General features: G+C 31.5%; 3 protein-coding genes across 3 annotated transcripts; all 3 read left to right on the forward strand.

Moving 5' to 3' along the window:
- The first annotated feature begins 799 nt into the window (after positions 1-799).
- LOC125844012 (ras-related protein RABC2a-like) lies at positions 800-4,205 on the forward strand. Its single transcript, XM_049523233.1, has 6 exons — positions 800-1,031; positions 1,988-2,056; positions 2,266-2,331; positions 2,474-2,595; positions 3,015-3,143; positions 3,745-4,205. The coding sequence occupies exons 1-6, from the start codon at positions 875-877 to the stop codon at positions 3,853-3,855; spliced, it is 654 nt and encodes a 217-aa protein (XP_049379190.1). The 5' UTR covers positions 800-874; the 3' UTR covers positions 3,856-4,205.
- A 4,146-nt stretch (positions 4,206-8,351) lies between these two features.
- Positions 8,352-11,018, forward strand: LOC125844006 (monocopper oxidase-like protein SKU5). Its single transcript, XM_049523222.1, has 7 exons — positions 8,352-8,427; positions 8,675-9,035; positions 9,748-10,116; positions 10,222-10,300; positions 10,418-10,595; positions 10,719-10,851; positions 10,976-11,018. The coding sequence occupies exons 1-7, from the start codon at positions 8,352-8,354 to the stop codon at positions 11,016-11,018; spliced, it is 1,239 nt and encodes a 412-aa protein (XP_049379179.1).
- Positions 11,019-12,824: 1,806 nt separating this feature from the next.
- Positions 12,825-14,018, forward strand: LOC125844007 (zinc finger protein ZAT5-like). The gene has a single exon (XM_049523223.1). It carries the CDS (start codon positions 12,916-12,918, stop codon positions 14,011-14,013), a length of 1,098 nt encoding a protein of 365 aa, XP_049379180.1. The 5' UTR covers positions 12,825-12,915; the 3' UTR covers positions 14,014-14,018.
- Positions 14,019-15,303: the final 1,285 nt, after the last annotated feature.

The following is a 15,303-nucleotide window of genomic DNA, read 5'->3' on the forward strand; positions in this document are numbered from 1 at the left end:
TACGTAAAATATTGCATATGAATGCACGGAAACGTGGAAAACTTTCAAACAAAAGAAGACAAACAAGAAATAACAACAAAATGTATATATATTTTAAAAATAGAGGCGCAACTTATTTTATTGAATTATAAAATCGAATCTAGATCGAAATTTTATTATATTATATCAAATCTAAAAAGTTTGGTACCATTTAGCACTCTCGTTATTTTAATTTATTTATCTGATTTTGATTTGACACAAAAATTTAAGAAAGTAAATAACAAGACTTTTGAATTTTATAGTTTCAAATTAAAGTTAAGTAAATTATATCAAATTATTATTTAATTTTACTGTCTTAACTCTTAAATATGACATACGAAAAATTAAAATTTAAAAATTATAAAAAAAAAACGAAAGAAGCATTCTTTTCTTAATGGACTAATTAATTTTACAATAAAATTAAAACAAACAAATTAAAATTAAAAAAAATCTACTTTTAATTACTTAAAATTAAATTTAAAAATATCGAATCGAATATCAATCGTTCGGTCCCATAAATAAGATCAACTTCTTCCTTGTGCTGGCGCGTGTACAAATATTCTGACAAATGTCTCTAGGAATAGACAACATTTGTCCTACTAAATATGCTGCTACTATTTCACCCGCCAACTCTAATTTTTTTTTTTGTTTCATTCTACTTTTTCTTTTTCAAAATTCATTTTTTTTTTAATAATTTCAATACCCACTGTTCATTTTTATTTTTATTTTAATTTGGGTTTTTTCTTTCTTGTTTTCACCGAACTTTGACTGTGAGATTTTTAGGAAAAAAAGAGATTTTTTTTAATCAAGTGTTCAAGTATGTGTACTTAAAATTAGTGTTTTTAAGGTTTTCTTGATGATGGGTACAAGGAAGAATCACAACGTTGGATTTAGTAGTAGTTATGATTATTCATTCAAGATTCTGCTTGTTGGAGATTCTGGGGTTGGAAAAAGTAGTCTTCTTCTCACTTTTATTTCACATCATCTTTTTCATGATCTTTCTCCAACTGTTGGTAAGTAAAAAATTCAAACACCCTTTTTATAAATTTGTTGTTGTTTTCACTTAAAGTTTTGATCTTTGTTAGCTATATGTTGTATTTGTGTTTTTTGTTTGATTGAGTTTGATTGGAATAACAAGGTAGGGGTAGAGGTAAGGTCTGCGTACAAACTGTGCTCTGTGGACCCCACTTGTGGGATAATACTGGGTTTGTTGTTGTTTGGTTGGTTGAGTTTGAAGTTTAATCATTTTTCGTGTCATAGGCAGAATTAGGATTTTGAGTTGATGGATATTGGATTATAAGTCGAACTAGGATTTTGAGTTGATGGATTTTGGATTATAGGTGGAGCTAGGATTTTGAGTTGATGGATTTTGGATTATAGGCGGAGCTAGGATTTTGAGTGGATAGATTTTGGATTATAGGCGGAGGCGTGGAGCTAGGATTTTGAGTTGATGGATTCTGGATCATAAGCGGAGCTAGGATTTTGAGTTGATGGATTTCGGATCATAGGTGGTGCTAGAATTTTGAGTTAATGGATTCTAGATTTTAGAAAAACGTAGTTCATTGGTTCTTAATAAAGTTACCTATGTTATTAAGTGGAATTTTTAAATACAAACCATAGGCAGAGCTAGCTATAGCTCTGCTTCTGATTTCCACTATGGTTTTCTTCAAGTTACTTTATCGGGGAATGGGACTTGTATTACTCACTTCGTCTCATTTTATGTGACACTTTTTGGATTTTGAGATTCAAATAAGTATTATATGTATTTGCTGCACTTGTGATGCTCTTAATTTCTTTACCTTTTATATCTTTCTTTACTAGGATTATGATGAGTGGAAGTATAGACTAGTAAGACTAGCTTTTTTCCGTGGAAAGAATCAAGGCAGAAGCGGATTTAGGATGTTAAGTTTATGAGTTCTAATCGCCACTCTTTTTGCTTATTTGTTGAATTTTCTTAATACAAATATAGGTGTGGACTTCAAAATCAGGATGTTAACTGTTGGTGGCAAGAGGTTGAAATTAACAATTTGGGATACAGGTAATAAAACATAATTTTGCTGTTATGCTATTTTATATAGGAAATTGTATACAGTACAATCTGTTCAGTATTGGTAGGCGTGTGCCTTCTTCCGAAAAATGCACCGACATAAATTTCATGTTACTCAACTTATTCTTCGTAAAAGTTGTCAATTTCCCCTTTTATGCAATTTCAAGTAAGGGTTTTGAGTATCCGTTATCTCTATGCAGCTGGACAAGAGAGGTTTGGGGCATTAACAAGCTCATATTATCGAGGGGCTCACGGAATAATTCTAGGTAAGACATCAGAGATAACTGCTCTTGCTTTCTGAATTAGTTTATGATTGATAGATATGTGCTTAATTTGTGTCATTGCTGTGGAGTGAACTGCTAGTTGCTATTTTTAACGTTGTCTAATATTGATCTTTTCTAATCTTAGTGTATGATGTAACAAGGCGAGAGACCTTTACAAACTTATCTGAAACTTGGGCGAAGGATATAAAGTCTTACTCCACGAATCCCGAGTGTATCAAGATGCTAGTTGGGAACAAAGTTGATAGGGTGAGTGTAGCTTATCCTTGTATCATGATGACGTCAAATGTTGGGTTAATCCATTCATTTTATTGTTTGAATTCACCTAGGATGAGGAACAAAATGTGAAAATTGGTGGTTCATTTGTATTTGAAAAAAATGTCCTATTTACGACTTGGCAAAAAATTACTAAAAGAGTGAAATATTATATTCTCGAGTCACGGTCTGTGAACCTGATCAATGCATGTTACAGCTTCACTAGTTCACTTATACAAATCAGTAATTTTTTGTTGAAGTTGAAGTGTTTCACACTTTGCTTTTGACGAAAAACATTGCTAAAGCCACTTTAATTGTCTTATGATTTCCGTCCCATCAATCATGCTTGAGTATTCTCATCTCAAGCTCAATTACGGTGAATTTGCTCATTTTGCTGACATAACTTATTTCAGGATAGTGAAAGAGCTGTAACTAGAGAAGAAGGCCTGGCATTTGCGAAGGAGCACAATTGTTTATTTCTCGAATGTAGCGCTAGGACAAGAGAAAACGTGCAGCTATGTTTTAAAGATCTCACACTTAAGGTACTCCTCAAAGGCGCTTTTTCTCCACTATGGTTAAAGATATAGTTGATCGTAGTTTCTTGTTGCCGTGTGTATAGATATTTGGATTGCCAATACACAGGAAGAGGTAAACAAAAAGGGGCTAGTGAAATTTATTTCCCTAATTGTTCGTAGACAACAAAACACAATAATATTGTAATAAGATTTCAGACGTAAATACACGCGTCTACAATACCCTTTCAACTTTTCCCAACCCTTACAATTATGTAGAATTGTATCTAGTTATTTCGACATGCAGGGAAACAACTCTTTGTACAGCTATATACCTTCTGAGCTGATGTTAATTGCTGAAAGTTTGAAATATGAGATATTACGAACACCATACTATGCTTTTTGTTAGTTTGGTTCTTATGCCAAATATTTCACTTTCGAAGCATTATGCGTCTCTGATAGTATATAGTTCAAAGTATCTTAAGACTTGATGAAGCGGCCAGGAGAGACGAGCTTTGAACTATTCTGCGTGATCTCTTCTGGCTGCTTCATCAAATTCGCGAGCTAGTTGTTGCAGCGTGTGATTCCGTACACTTGATGTTTGCTAAAACTGCTCAAATTTCCCTTACAGATACTAGATGTACCAAGTCTAGTGGAGAAAGGTTCTGCAGTAGTGAAAAAACCAATCTTGAAACAGAAAGAAGTGCACAAGTCTCAACGTAGCGGAAACTGTTGCTCCTAGTTGATATATACTTGTGCTAAACTATACTGAAGTTCAGAGGAAAACTCATGAACGGAGCGTGATGCTCGTTACAAGGATGTGCAGTCAGACGACAAGCTCATCGTTCAATCTAGTGAAGGTACTGTTCTTTTTTTCGCTTGCCGTAGCTAGATTACGTTCGTGTACTTAGATGTAAAGATTTTTTTTTTCATTTGTTAAAATCTTTTACAAGAATGGTGCCATAAAGCCTCGTTTATCTCATGGGGAGATGTAACAGGACTTGTACCAAATTAATTTTGTGGCTTAAAGAAAGTTGTTCAATATAAACATGTACAATATATATATATATATATATCATCATCTTGTGGAGAGATGTACAAGTTTTGTATCAAAACAATATTTTTTTTTGTTATAAGTAATATTTCTCCTACTTTCTTATTCTTCGATTTGTTATTACGCCTGTTGTTTCCTTTGTTTCGGTTATTGTATTTTCTCTATTGGATTTCTCTCTTACCTGCTTTGATATGCTAGACATAAGTCGAAAGTTTTTCGAAAATAAGGATGTGAAGGTAGAGGTACGGATGGAAGACTACGTACACATCACCTTTTGCGTTGGTGGTTGTAAAAAGTTGTACATTGAAAAAAAGTACGGAGTAGTAAGTACTTCTCCATTATTAATTACAGGTTTATGATTTGAGCTCGGGAATAAAATTCTTTTTATTGATGGAGTAGTAAGTACTTTTTCATTATTATAATTAAAGGTTTAAGATTTGATCTCTCGAATAAAATCCTTTTTGGTGGAATAGTAAGTGATTCTTCAGGATTAATTAAAGGTTTATGATTTGAGCTCACGAATAAAATCCTCATTGGTGGAGTACTTTTCCAAAGTGGGACCTTTTGGTGGGGTGTTTTGATGTGAATTTGAATTAGTTAGGATCTAAATTGGTAATAAAGTTCCTCCAAATTCGACTTAGTTAAGCGGATCGTACATGGTATGTGATAGAAGAGATGCACGATAGGAAAGCGCGTTAACTCATGGTATGTGATAGAAGAGATGCACGATAGGAAAGCGCGTTAACCAAATGAGTTGAAAAGAATTGAGTTAATAAATAAACGAATTATGGACGGTTCAAAAAGGATAGTTAATTAGGTTTGGAAAGCTAGCAAAAGTATGTCTCTTTTACTATATTTTGGGGTTTTTTCTCAAGTTTTTTCCCCTAAAAGATGTAACATTAGTAACAATTCATTTTACATAATATTCACGTGATAATATTTAGAAATGATCTATGGGCATATTTGAGTTATTTAATTACTAACTTAATTTTACGATGTAATAAATTGAATAATTAACACGTCATACGTAAATACTTTTAACGTAACATCGATAAATATAATTTAATACATTTTGTAGATTAACGTGACAGTGCTTATTCATTACCAATTTAACTAAATTGATGTACCAAAAGGCAGTGGAAGATTAACTACTCTAACCTCTTCATTTTATTTTCATTTAATAATTCAATTGATGTTTTTGAAACTTCACTCACATTTTCGCTTGTTGAGAGTCAATTTAATTAATTTTCGAACATAAATTTAATTAAATCCATTCAATATTATAAAATTAAAATCCAGATATTGAAAAACTACGAAAATTATTGTATATTGCAATTCTTCGTGAAAAAAATACATCTTAAAATATAGACTTTTTTTTTAAAAAATAATTCGTCTGTCAAAAAAGAAACGTGATAAATATTTTAAGACGTAGAGAGTACACATCGACGTGGAATAGACGATTACGAGAAAGAGAATTACAATGAGAAAAATTTGGATGGTATTATAACATTTGTAATTTACTGGTTTGTCTTTTTTGTTAAAATATTTTTAAATTAAATAATCTCTTAAGAAAATAAAATATTCACAGAAGTTAATATCCTGTCGATAACAAATAAGTTAAATTAACCTTATTTAAGACTCTCTCTAATTAAAATAATTAGCAGGCTACAGCAAATGTATAGTTGTATTTTTCTTAGACAAAAACAATGCTATGAAAACAAACAAACTATAAGAATCTAATTATTTTCATATTTTGCCTAATTTCTTATCTAAAACATAGCTTATAACTTCATTAATCATCATTATAGTGAGATTAATAAGTTATTAAGGAGAGAATTAATGAGGGAATTACCAATATGGCTAGTTCTTTTCTTGGTTTTATTTTGTTTTTTTTCTATGCAAGTTATTATTATTAATGGAGAAGAAATATTTCTTGAGTGGCATGTTGATGAAGATTATAATATCAAACCAGTATCTGTGGATCAACCAGTATGATCTCAAAACTCTTCCAAGTTTTTTTTTTTTTAATTATTATTTAGAGTTGTTTTCTATCGAAGGCGTATTTAGAATTTAAATTTATGGGTTCAGAATTAAGAAGCGGAGGAAGGTTATAGTTTTTGGTTTTAGGACAAGGTCTCGAGTGCTAGCAAATGAGTTATAAAATTAGAGGGACTATATATAGTTTCTGAAGTTTGGGATACGATCTCATGAGTTATGAATTTAGAGATGAAGTTAGGATTATAGTTTCTGAATTCTAGGACACGACCTCAAATGATAGTAAATGAATTCTAAAGTTAAAGGCAAAGTTAGGACTATAGCTTTTGGATTTGAGGACACGGTGTCAAGTGTAACTGAATGAGTTCTGAAGTTAGAGTCGGAGTCAGGATTATAGTTTTTAAATTTTAATTAGGATATGGTCTTAAGTGCTAGTAAATGATTCTAAATTTAGAGACAGTTGGGATTATAATTTTTGAATTCTAGGATATAGTCTCAAGTGCTAGTAATTGAGATTATCATGAATTTAACTTTTGTATATATTCATGAATTTTTTGACAAATATACAATGTCTGAATCCAAGTCACTAGGTTTGGCTTAACTCGTTATTCAATTTTATATCCACCACATTTTTTTTTAATGTTAGTGAGTGCAAACACGAATCTAGGGCGAAGTCAATAGATATAATTTTAGGAGTAACTTACTTCAAGTGCTAGGTATTGAGGTCATCAATTAACTTTAGTACATATTTTCTTTTGATACAATATATGCACGATTTGAATCAAAGTCACTAGGTTTTGGTGAACTCGTTATTCATGTCTCATCCGCCTATGTTTTTTATGTTAGTGAATGCAAAAGTGGATCTAGGGCGAAGTTAATCAAATTCGTTACTTTACACTCAAATTATTTATAGATATGCCAAAAAAATAAAAATACTCATTCAGAACTCACCGACTTTTTTTTTTCCAGGTGATAACTATCAATGGTAAATTTCCTGGTCCTCTACTGAACGCAACCACCAATGATAATATTCATGTCAATGTGTTCAATGATATGGACAAATATCCTGTCCTTATTACATGGTAAATTCTAAGAATATTTTTAATAAAACATTATGAGCTAACTTATCGTTAAATATATTGTTTAGAGGCAATTAACATTTTTGTAAATGTCCCTAAAGCATATAGCAACATTAGATTCAACGACAATTAACTGATATCGATAAAAAATTTAGCGCTCTTTGTTAATGTGCACATTTATTGCTGCTAAAAGCTATTTTTGTTATAGTGTAAGATCACTTCGCCCTGCAAATCCACCCTACCTCCAAACTCACCCCAATTTCTCCTTCCCCTCCCCGTCCTGCCCGGCCCCATCAACTCCACTTCCATACCATAGTGTTCACCTAAATTATGTAAACTTACTTTTACAACATATTTTTTCATGGAAAATATTTTTCTTCGTACCAGATACACCCTATAACAAGGAACTTTTTCTTTATTGGGCCTTATAGGAATGGGATCCAACAAAGGCATAACTCCTGGCAAGACGGTGTTTCGGGTACCAATTGTGCGATCCGGCCCAATACTAATTGGACTTACGAGTTTCAATTAAAAGATCAAATTGGAAGTTTCTTCTATTTCCCAAGCCTACATTACGAAAAGGCCGGTGGAGCATTCGGCCCAATTCGAATTAACAATCGGGTCACGATCCAACCCCCATTCGCGGAGCCCGAAGGGGATTTCGATCTTCTCATCGGTGATTGGTATGAAAATAGCTTCAAGGTAAATAATCTTATTCATACGTTCCATCCCTTTGTATTGTTACTTCATATTTGATGATAATATAGTTCTACGAATATTCAAATATAACTTATTTTCTACATGAAGATATCTAAAACACACATTTTAATAGATTGACGGTTAATTATGACAAGTCATATATCATAAGGACCAAAGCTGAATTTATCAATAACTTAGGGATCAAAAGTGTTGTCATCCTAAAATTTATGTTATACTAAATTTTCATGCTTCATCTTTCTAACAAAAAAGTTATATTTGTTCACATTTATTTTTTTCCTTGCATAAATAAAGTTAAAATTTCCTTTAACTAAATTATTTTAGATTTTTGAAAAAAATGAATAGGTTATTGGAGACAAGTTGGCACATGAAGGCTACAATAAAACTCCAAGCATGATGCTTATGAATGGGAAAGGTTCATATTTAGATCCAAAAGCAAAATCCAATGAATCCTTCACAATAAATCAAGGTAATAAACNCCCCCCCCCCCCCCTCCCCCTCCTTTTTTATTTTTATTTTAAAGATTCTCGAAATGTCGTCCCTATTTTAAAAGTTGTGCAGATATAACTCTTGGGACTGAAAAAACATTAGACTGGCGTCTATAAATTTTTAGATCGCGGTCTAATGTTTTCTCACAATGACCATCTAGTAAGAAATCACAAATTTATTTTTGTACAAACAAATATATATTGACATTTTTTATTATTGATTTTCAGGAAAAACGTATAGATTGAGGATTTTAAACGTGGGAAGCGAATGGAGTTTCAATTTTCGAATCGAAAACCATACCTTGCTATTGGTGGAAACCGAAGGCTCGTACACCAATCAAATCACGTTAAATTCTCTCGACATCCACGTGGGCCAATCATATTCTGTTCTTGTCACAGCTGATCAAGATGCTGCTGATTATTACATAGTTGCAACTGCAAAAATGGCTAATTCAACTCAACTCAAAACTCTTCAAGTTATTGGTGTATTACACTATGAAAACTCAACCAAACCTGCTAATGGGCCTATTCCAAATGGGCCTGATCCATTTGATGTGAACTTTTCTATCAGTCAAGCTAGATCCATCAGGTAGGCCCATTTAGTTGCAACATCCAATTCAATTAATTGCCCGTTTTGCCTTGGGTTGATCTTTAAAATTTGTCCTTTAAATGAGCTGATTTTCATTTTTGCCTTTTTGGAATCGAACTTATTTCTAGTGGACATAACTTAAAGTCATGTTCAGATATAACTTGTGAGATATTATGATACGAAAATATAACCTTGTGATTATGATGATCATAAATAAAAGACCAACCAAAAACAGAGGTAAATTGCAAATGATCCCATCCACTTTGGTAAAACTACTTTTAAGATCAACTTTAAAAAATACTCAATATTTAAAAAATTCTTTGAAAAGTAGCCGCTTTTGATGGGAAACACCATGATACAATAGTGGATTTCAAACTTAAACAAGTGAAAAAATCTATGATATTGTCACAATTTTTAAAATCCACAACATTTACATTGATTGTGAACTTAAAAAAGGTGAAACTCTATGATAGTGTCCTTGATACAACGTCATAGTTTAGCCTTTTTAAACTTGAAATCCATAACAGTCTATGGTTTCACCGAAGACTATTTTTCATCAAGTAGCTATTTATCAATTACACGTTCTGAAAATGACTATTTTTTAATTTTACCCTTGATTCCGAAGTTAAATTTATTTTTCTTTTTGGTATATTAGAATTTTTTTTCCCCATTTTTGCATGATAGGCTAAACTTTAATTTATTTATTTTTCAGGTGGAATTTGACAACAGGTGCAGCAAGGCCTAATCCACAAGGTACATTTAATGTATCAAATGTGACATTGTCACAAACTTTTGTTCTCCAAAATTCATTGAACTATAAGAATGGTATGATAAATTATGCCATCAACAATGTATCTTATGCAACACCAAAAACACCATTGAAACTGGCTGATTATTACCTTAACGGCGCCGGAGTTTACGAGCTCGATAAATTTCCGGCTAACGTTAGCCTACCGGAGGTTGTTTATGGAACATTTGTTGTGTCTGGTGAACACAAAGGTTGGCTAGAAATTGTCTTTAAGAATGAGTTACAAGTCATGGATTCTTGGCATTTGGATGGATTTAGCTTCTTCGTTGTTGGGTAACATTTTATTATTATGACAAAAAATAATTTTTTTAATTTCATTATTATAGTAGATAAAGTTTTATAATCATAATTTTGTTATTTCAATTGTTGAAATCTTAGGTATGGTTTTGGAAATTGGAAACCTGAATCGCGATCTACATATAATCTTCATGATCCAGTTGTTCGTTCTACTGTTCAGGTGACTAACTAACTATATTATTGATTTCTCTCTTTCGATAAACCCTGTAGTCAAATTCCTAAAACTTTATAGTATATGCTAAAATTGTATGATTTTTTTTTAATTATATATTTATAGGTTTACCCAAAAGGATGGACAGCTGTATATGTATATCTAGACAATCCAGGGATGTGGAATTTAAGGTCACAAAAATTGAAAAATTGGTTCTTAGGACAAGAACTTTATATTAGAGTTTATGACTCTGATCCTAATCCAGCCAAAGAACTCATTCCCCCTAAAAATCTACTCTATTGTGGTTAGTTACTTTTTTTTCTTCTTTAAATAAATTTATTTATGTAAAAAAAAAAGAGATTTTTTTTAAAAAAAAATTTGGTACAGAAGATATAATGTCATTTTATTTGACTTTCGAAAATTATAGGAATTGTGCAGGCACCTCCACCAGCACCACCACCAGCACCAAGTCCAAAGCCAGAGCCAGTACCAAGCCCCGTTGCTCCAGTACCTCCGCCTCCTCCAGCACCATCATCTACAACTACTACGAAAATAAAATGGTGATTCATTTATTTATTTATTGAAAAATATTTACAATTTTAAAAATTATTATTCTAATTTAATTTGTCACATTTATTTTTTATTTCCTTTAATTTGAGTTGTTTTTTAAAATTATTTTGACAGGTTTCATATTATTGTGGCTATTTTTGTGATTTTAATCATATGAGATGGGAGCTCAAGTTTTGGTGCTTATAATGACATGCAAATCAGTTTATTTTCTTGTTTTTTTTCTTCTTCTAATTTTATGTTTTGTTTTGCCTTTTATTATCCTTATTAAATACTTTACATACTAAGTTGTTATCTATATTGTTGTACCATTTAATTAGAATTGGGGTTTAAAAACCATAAGAATTTATATTGGTTGAGCAAATACTACAATTTTAACCAAGATTTTTGTATACACACTTTACATTCATATGTCATATTTGATTATAAAGTTTCTTCCTTAGGTTACCAAATCTGCTTCCTTATATCTTTGGGATATTAGTTTAATCGATCTGAGTATCGTCTGGTTAAAGAGGAAGTAGTCCATTCGAGTGTTGTCAATTTATACGAATTTAATAAACATAACATGAATCATAATTTCGTTCCAACCGGATTTTTTTTCTATTTTTTTGTTTGTTTTGTTTTGCATCATAGTACAAATATTTTAATGCTATTATTCTATTGCTTTAAGAATATTTTAGAAATTTGAAGTTAAAATGGAAAAATTGTGCTTTAGTATTCCTATTTCATTACTTAAATGATCACTGAACTATTGGAAATATCTAAACAGAATTACTTTTCTAATTCTTGTTCATGTATTTTTGCAACTTCACTCAAAAAAATCATTCAACTCAGAAAAAATATATCCAATTACTTTTTAATCACATATCACCTAATTTTTAAGTCACTAACTATACATACATACAAACACATAAACCACAACCCATCATGGTAAGACATGCAAATAATATAATAAAGTCATGATTAGAACTTGTCTTAGGACTTAGTTTTCACCTTAATTAATTATAATTATTTTCCTTAAAAAAGAAAAAAGGATGAATATTATAGAATTTAGAGTAATATCAATATGTCATGTGCAATACAAACGTGGTTACACATATAAGACTTTCCATACTTCACTACACATCTAATTCATGTTAATTATTTGACACTCATTATCCAACTATTGCTTATCTTATTATAAAATTATATATAAAAATGAGCCAGCAAAGCTACGTGACGATTAATTTTTATTAGTCTCCAACCTTTGTGGGTGACAGATGGATTTTCAGTTTTATATATGAAAATTTCTAATAATGGAATTTTTATAACAGACCAGCAAATTCAAAATTTAAAGTTTGAAAGTTTGATATTTAAGATTTTTAACATTAAAATGATTATTATTTTAAAATTTCTAGACATGAATTTATATGCTCAACAGTTAAACTTTGATGAAATCGAACTTGATATTGAAAGGCTAAATCTGTATCATCCACTACTCGAAATTACCTTTTACTTCAGATGGAATAATATTCTGACAATTTTTTGTCATTAATTCCAACACTTTATTTTCTGATAGGAAAATCTTATTTGAATATAAAAATATTTGTCAAAAATTAGTAAATTTCTAAAGGATCATTATCTTATGTTCATTTTGTAAGTGATCAAGAAATTTAGTTGTGGACACATCTTGAATTACAACGGTCATTGTCCTACCTTGAGTTCTCTCCATCCAATTCTCCCCATTTATCTCTCATTAATCATTAATCATTAATCATCTACTCTTTTAAACCTCCCTATAATTGATAGATAAAATACTAATTAACCTCACTTGCTATATACATCAATTTCTAGTGGTGCAATTTTTCTCACTCCATTGACTACTTTTCTCACATTCACTATATTTACATATTATCAACTCTTCTACCATCAAACCTTCCTCTTTTTGTGTTTTTTCTCCCTTCTTTTCTCTCATTCCTTCAAAAAAAAAAAAAACTTGCTTTCATTTCACATATATTTCTTTTTGTTTTTAGGGTTAAGTAATGTGTAAAACATTTGATGTTGGTTAAAGGGAAGTTATGGAGGCTCTTGAGGAAGTGGTAGTTTGTCCTTCTAAGGACCTCTTCCACATCGTTAAGGGCAAAAGAACCAAACGTCTTAGACTTCAATCTCCAAATATCCCTTTCTCAATCACAACATCACATGATTCATTAAACGCATGTGATATCGCAATAGAAAATAGCAGTAACAACAACAATAACAATATTATCAACAATATTGATAACAATAATGGAGATGATGTTGCTTGCAATGATGAAGGCATTGCATGTAACGACAACAACATCAACAACAACAACAACAATAATAATGAAGCTCTGTCTTCAGCCGCCTCGTCTGAGGTGTTTATCAACACGTTTACCGAGGAGGAGGAGGAAACCGCCAAGTGTCTTGTCCTATTGTCTAAAGGGCGCAATGACCATCCCCCTCCTCGTAGGTTGATCAATAATAATAAAGTCGATTTTTTCAACGAGGATTTAAGGTTGTACCCAACGAAATTCAATAGTAAAAGGTACATTGAGACATCCACCAACTCCATAGATGGTACAAAAGCAGGAATTTACGTGTACGAATGCAAGACATGCAATCGTACATTCTCGTCTTTTCAAGCACTAGGTGGACACAGAGCAAGTCATAAGAAACCAAAGACATTAAACACCGAGTTTAACAAGAAATCATATTTTGATTTCTCAGATGAAGATGATTATCATTTACAACACTCACCATCAACATTGTACAACAAAAACAAGAATACTAACAACATCAACAAAAACTTGCCAAATTCTTCCAACAATAAGTACTCTTCTTCTTCTCCTAGAATTCATGAATGTTCATATTGTGGTGCAGAATTTGCCTCAGGACAAGCATTAGGTGGTCACATGAGACGCCATCGTGGGGGCACTAACGTAAATTCACCTTATCATTTGAGCAATTTAAGTCCAGCAACTTCTATAGATCAAGAATTTGGTAACAATAATAATATTATGAAGAAACAAAGAGATCATGAGTTGTCTTTAGACCTTAATAATCTTCCAGTTCATCAAGATGATCCTGTTGTATCCTTAAAACAACAAGATCAAGAGCAAACACAAAGGCAACTTGTTGATTGTCATTATTGACAATAATGCAGGTTTATTTTTTTTACTTTTTAACCATACAACTATATAGTAAATATTTCTCTCATTGTTAAATACAAATTGTTTTTATTCTTTAACATCAATTGAGTGGGTATTATAGTAAAAGTCACTTAGTATTTTTTTTTTATGGTGCCAGCTTTATTTGCTTCATGTTAATTCTCATGCTACATGAATTTGTCACATGAATCAACATTCATGCCGAGGGTCTATCGGAAATATTATTTCTACCCCACAAAGATAGAGATAACGTTTGTGCATATCTTATCCTTTCCATATTTGTAAAATTACACTGACTATATTATTACTGTTAATTAACATGCATACGTATCCTTTTGAGGATCTACGGTCCATTAGAGTTGGTTGATTAGCTAGCATTGACCTTTTAATTATGTTAGGTCTTTAGTTTGAATTGTACATCACCTTTTTCTTATTCTCGTCATTACATTTTATGTGAAAATATTTGATTGAATATGATGAATTAAAGAAGACGTGTGACATGTAAGCCACATATGCAATATAATATAACGTACCAATATTCTTTTATAAATATAGTGATGAGAATTTCAAATGTCTTTTAGTGGAGGCAAAGTCCTAACAAGTCATGTTATTAAAATAAAATTAACACCTAGTGGTATTCACAGTTCTATTATAAATCTTGGATCCTCACATGCAATTTCTTATATACACTTATCACAAGATTGACAACACACACAAAAAGAAAGGATCCTCCCATTTTCTTTCTAATGAAGCTTTTGTTTAACAAGTGACCTTTTAGATGCATGCATGTGTAATTCAATTTAATTATTTATAGCCATTATCAATTTAGTTCTTTTTATGACGTACGATGGTGTTTGAGTCAGCTTGTGCATACCTTGATTATTCCACCAGATACCAACAACTATCTCCCACCAGCACAAATATCAAGTATTAAGCTTACCATGTATTTCTGCAAGAAGCTGTTCACACAACTCGAACCCATAATCTCTAATCACATGGCAACAACTTTATCAATTACGCCAAGTCTCCCTTTTTAGTTTCCTTTCTTGATTCAAAATATTGGAATAAGCAATTTGTGAAAAGGCATGCATATCATATTCCAAGTGGAGATTTGGTTGTGGAAGACAAGTAACTTGCATGAAAGAATTATTTAGGTTTGTGTATTGCACGTAAGGAAAGATGATGCAAGAGACAGGCAAAGTTCACTTCATGTCCTAAACCTACCCCTTTTTTATCCTTTCATTAATTTGATAACACATGAATAATCACACAATT

Source organism: Solanum stenotomum, chromosome 11, assembly GCF_019186545.1.
Source record: "Solanum stenotomum isolate F172 chromosome 11, ASM1918654v1, whole genome shotgun sequence".
NCBI classification, from domain to species: domain Eukaryota; kingdom Viridiplantae; phylum Streptophyta; class Magnoliopsida; order Solanales; family Solanaceae; genus Solanum; species Solanum stenotomum.

What these genes read in the sequence shown, in the direction of transcription:
- LOC125844012 (XM_049523233.1), top strand. Translation starts at nt 875, where the DNA reads ATGATGGGTACAAGGAAGAATCACAACGTTGGATTTAGTAGTAGTTAT. An exon ending in TGATCTTTCTCCAACTGTTG is followed by an intron (nt 1,032 to 1,987) that starts GTAAGTAAAAAA and finishes ATACAAATATAG; the next exon opens with GTGTGGACTTCAAAATCAGG. An exon ending in ATTAACAATTTGGGATACAG is followed by an intron (nt 2,057 to 2,265) that starts GTAATAAAACAT and finishes ATCTCTATGCAG; the next exon opens with CTGGACAAGAGAGGTTTGGG.
- LOC125844006 (XM_049523222.1), top strand. Translation starts at nt 8,352, where the DNA reads ATGATGCTTATGAATGGGAAAGGTTCATATTTAGATCCAAAAGCAAAA. An exon ending in AGTCAAGCTAGATCCATCAG is followed by an intron (nt 9,036 to 9,747) that starts GTAGGCCCATTT and finishes TTTATTTTTCAG; the next exon opens with GTGGAATTTGACAACAGGTG. An exon ending in ACTACTACGAAAATAAAATG is followed by an intron (nt 10,852 to 10,975) that starts GTGATTCATTTA and finishes TTATTTTGACAG; the next exon opens with GTTTCATATTATTGTGGCTA.
- LOC125844007 (XM_049523223.1), top strand. Translation starts at nt 12,916, where the DNA reads ATGGAGGCTCTTGAGGAAGTGGTAGTTTGTCCTTCTAAGGACCTCTTC.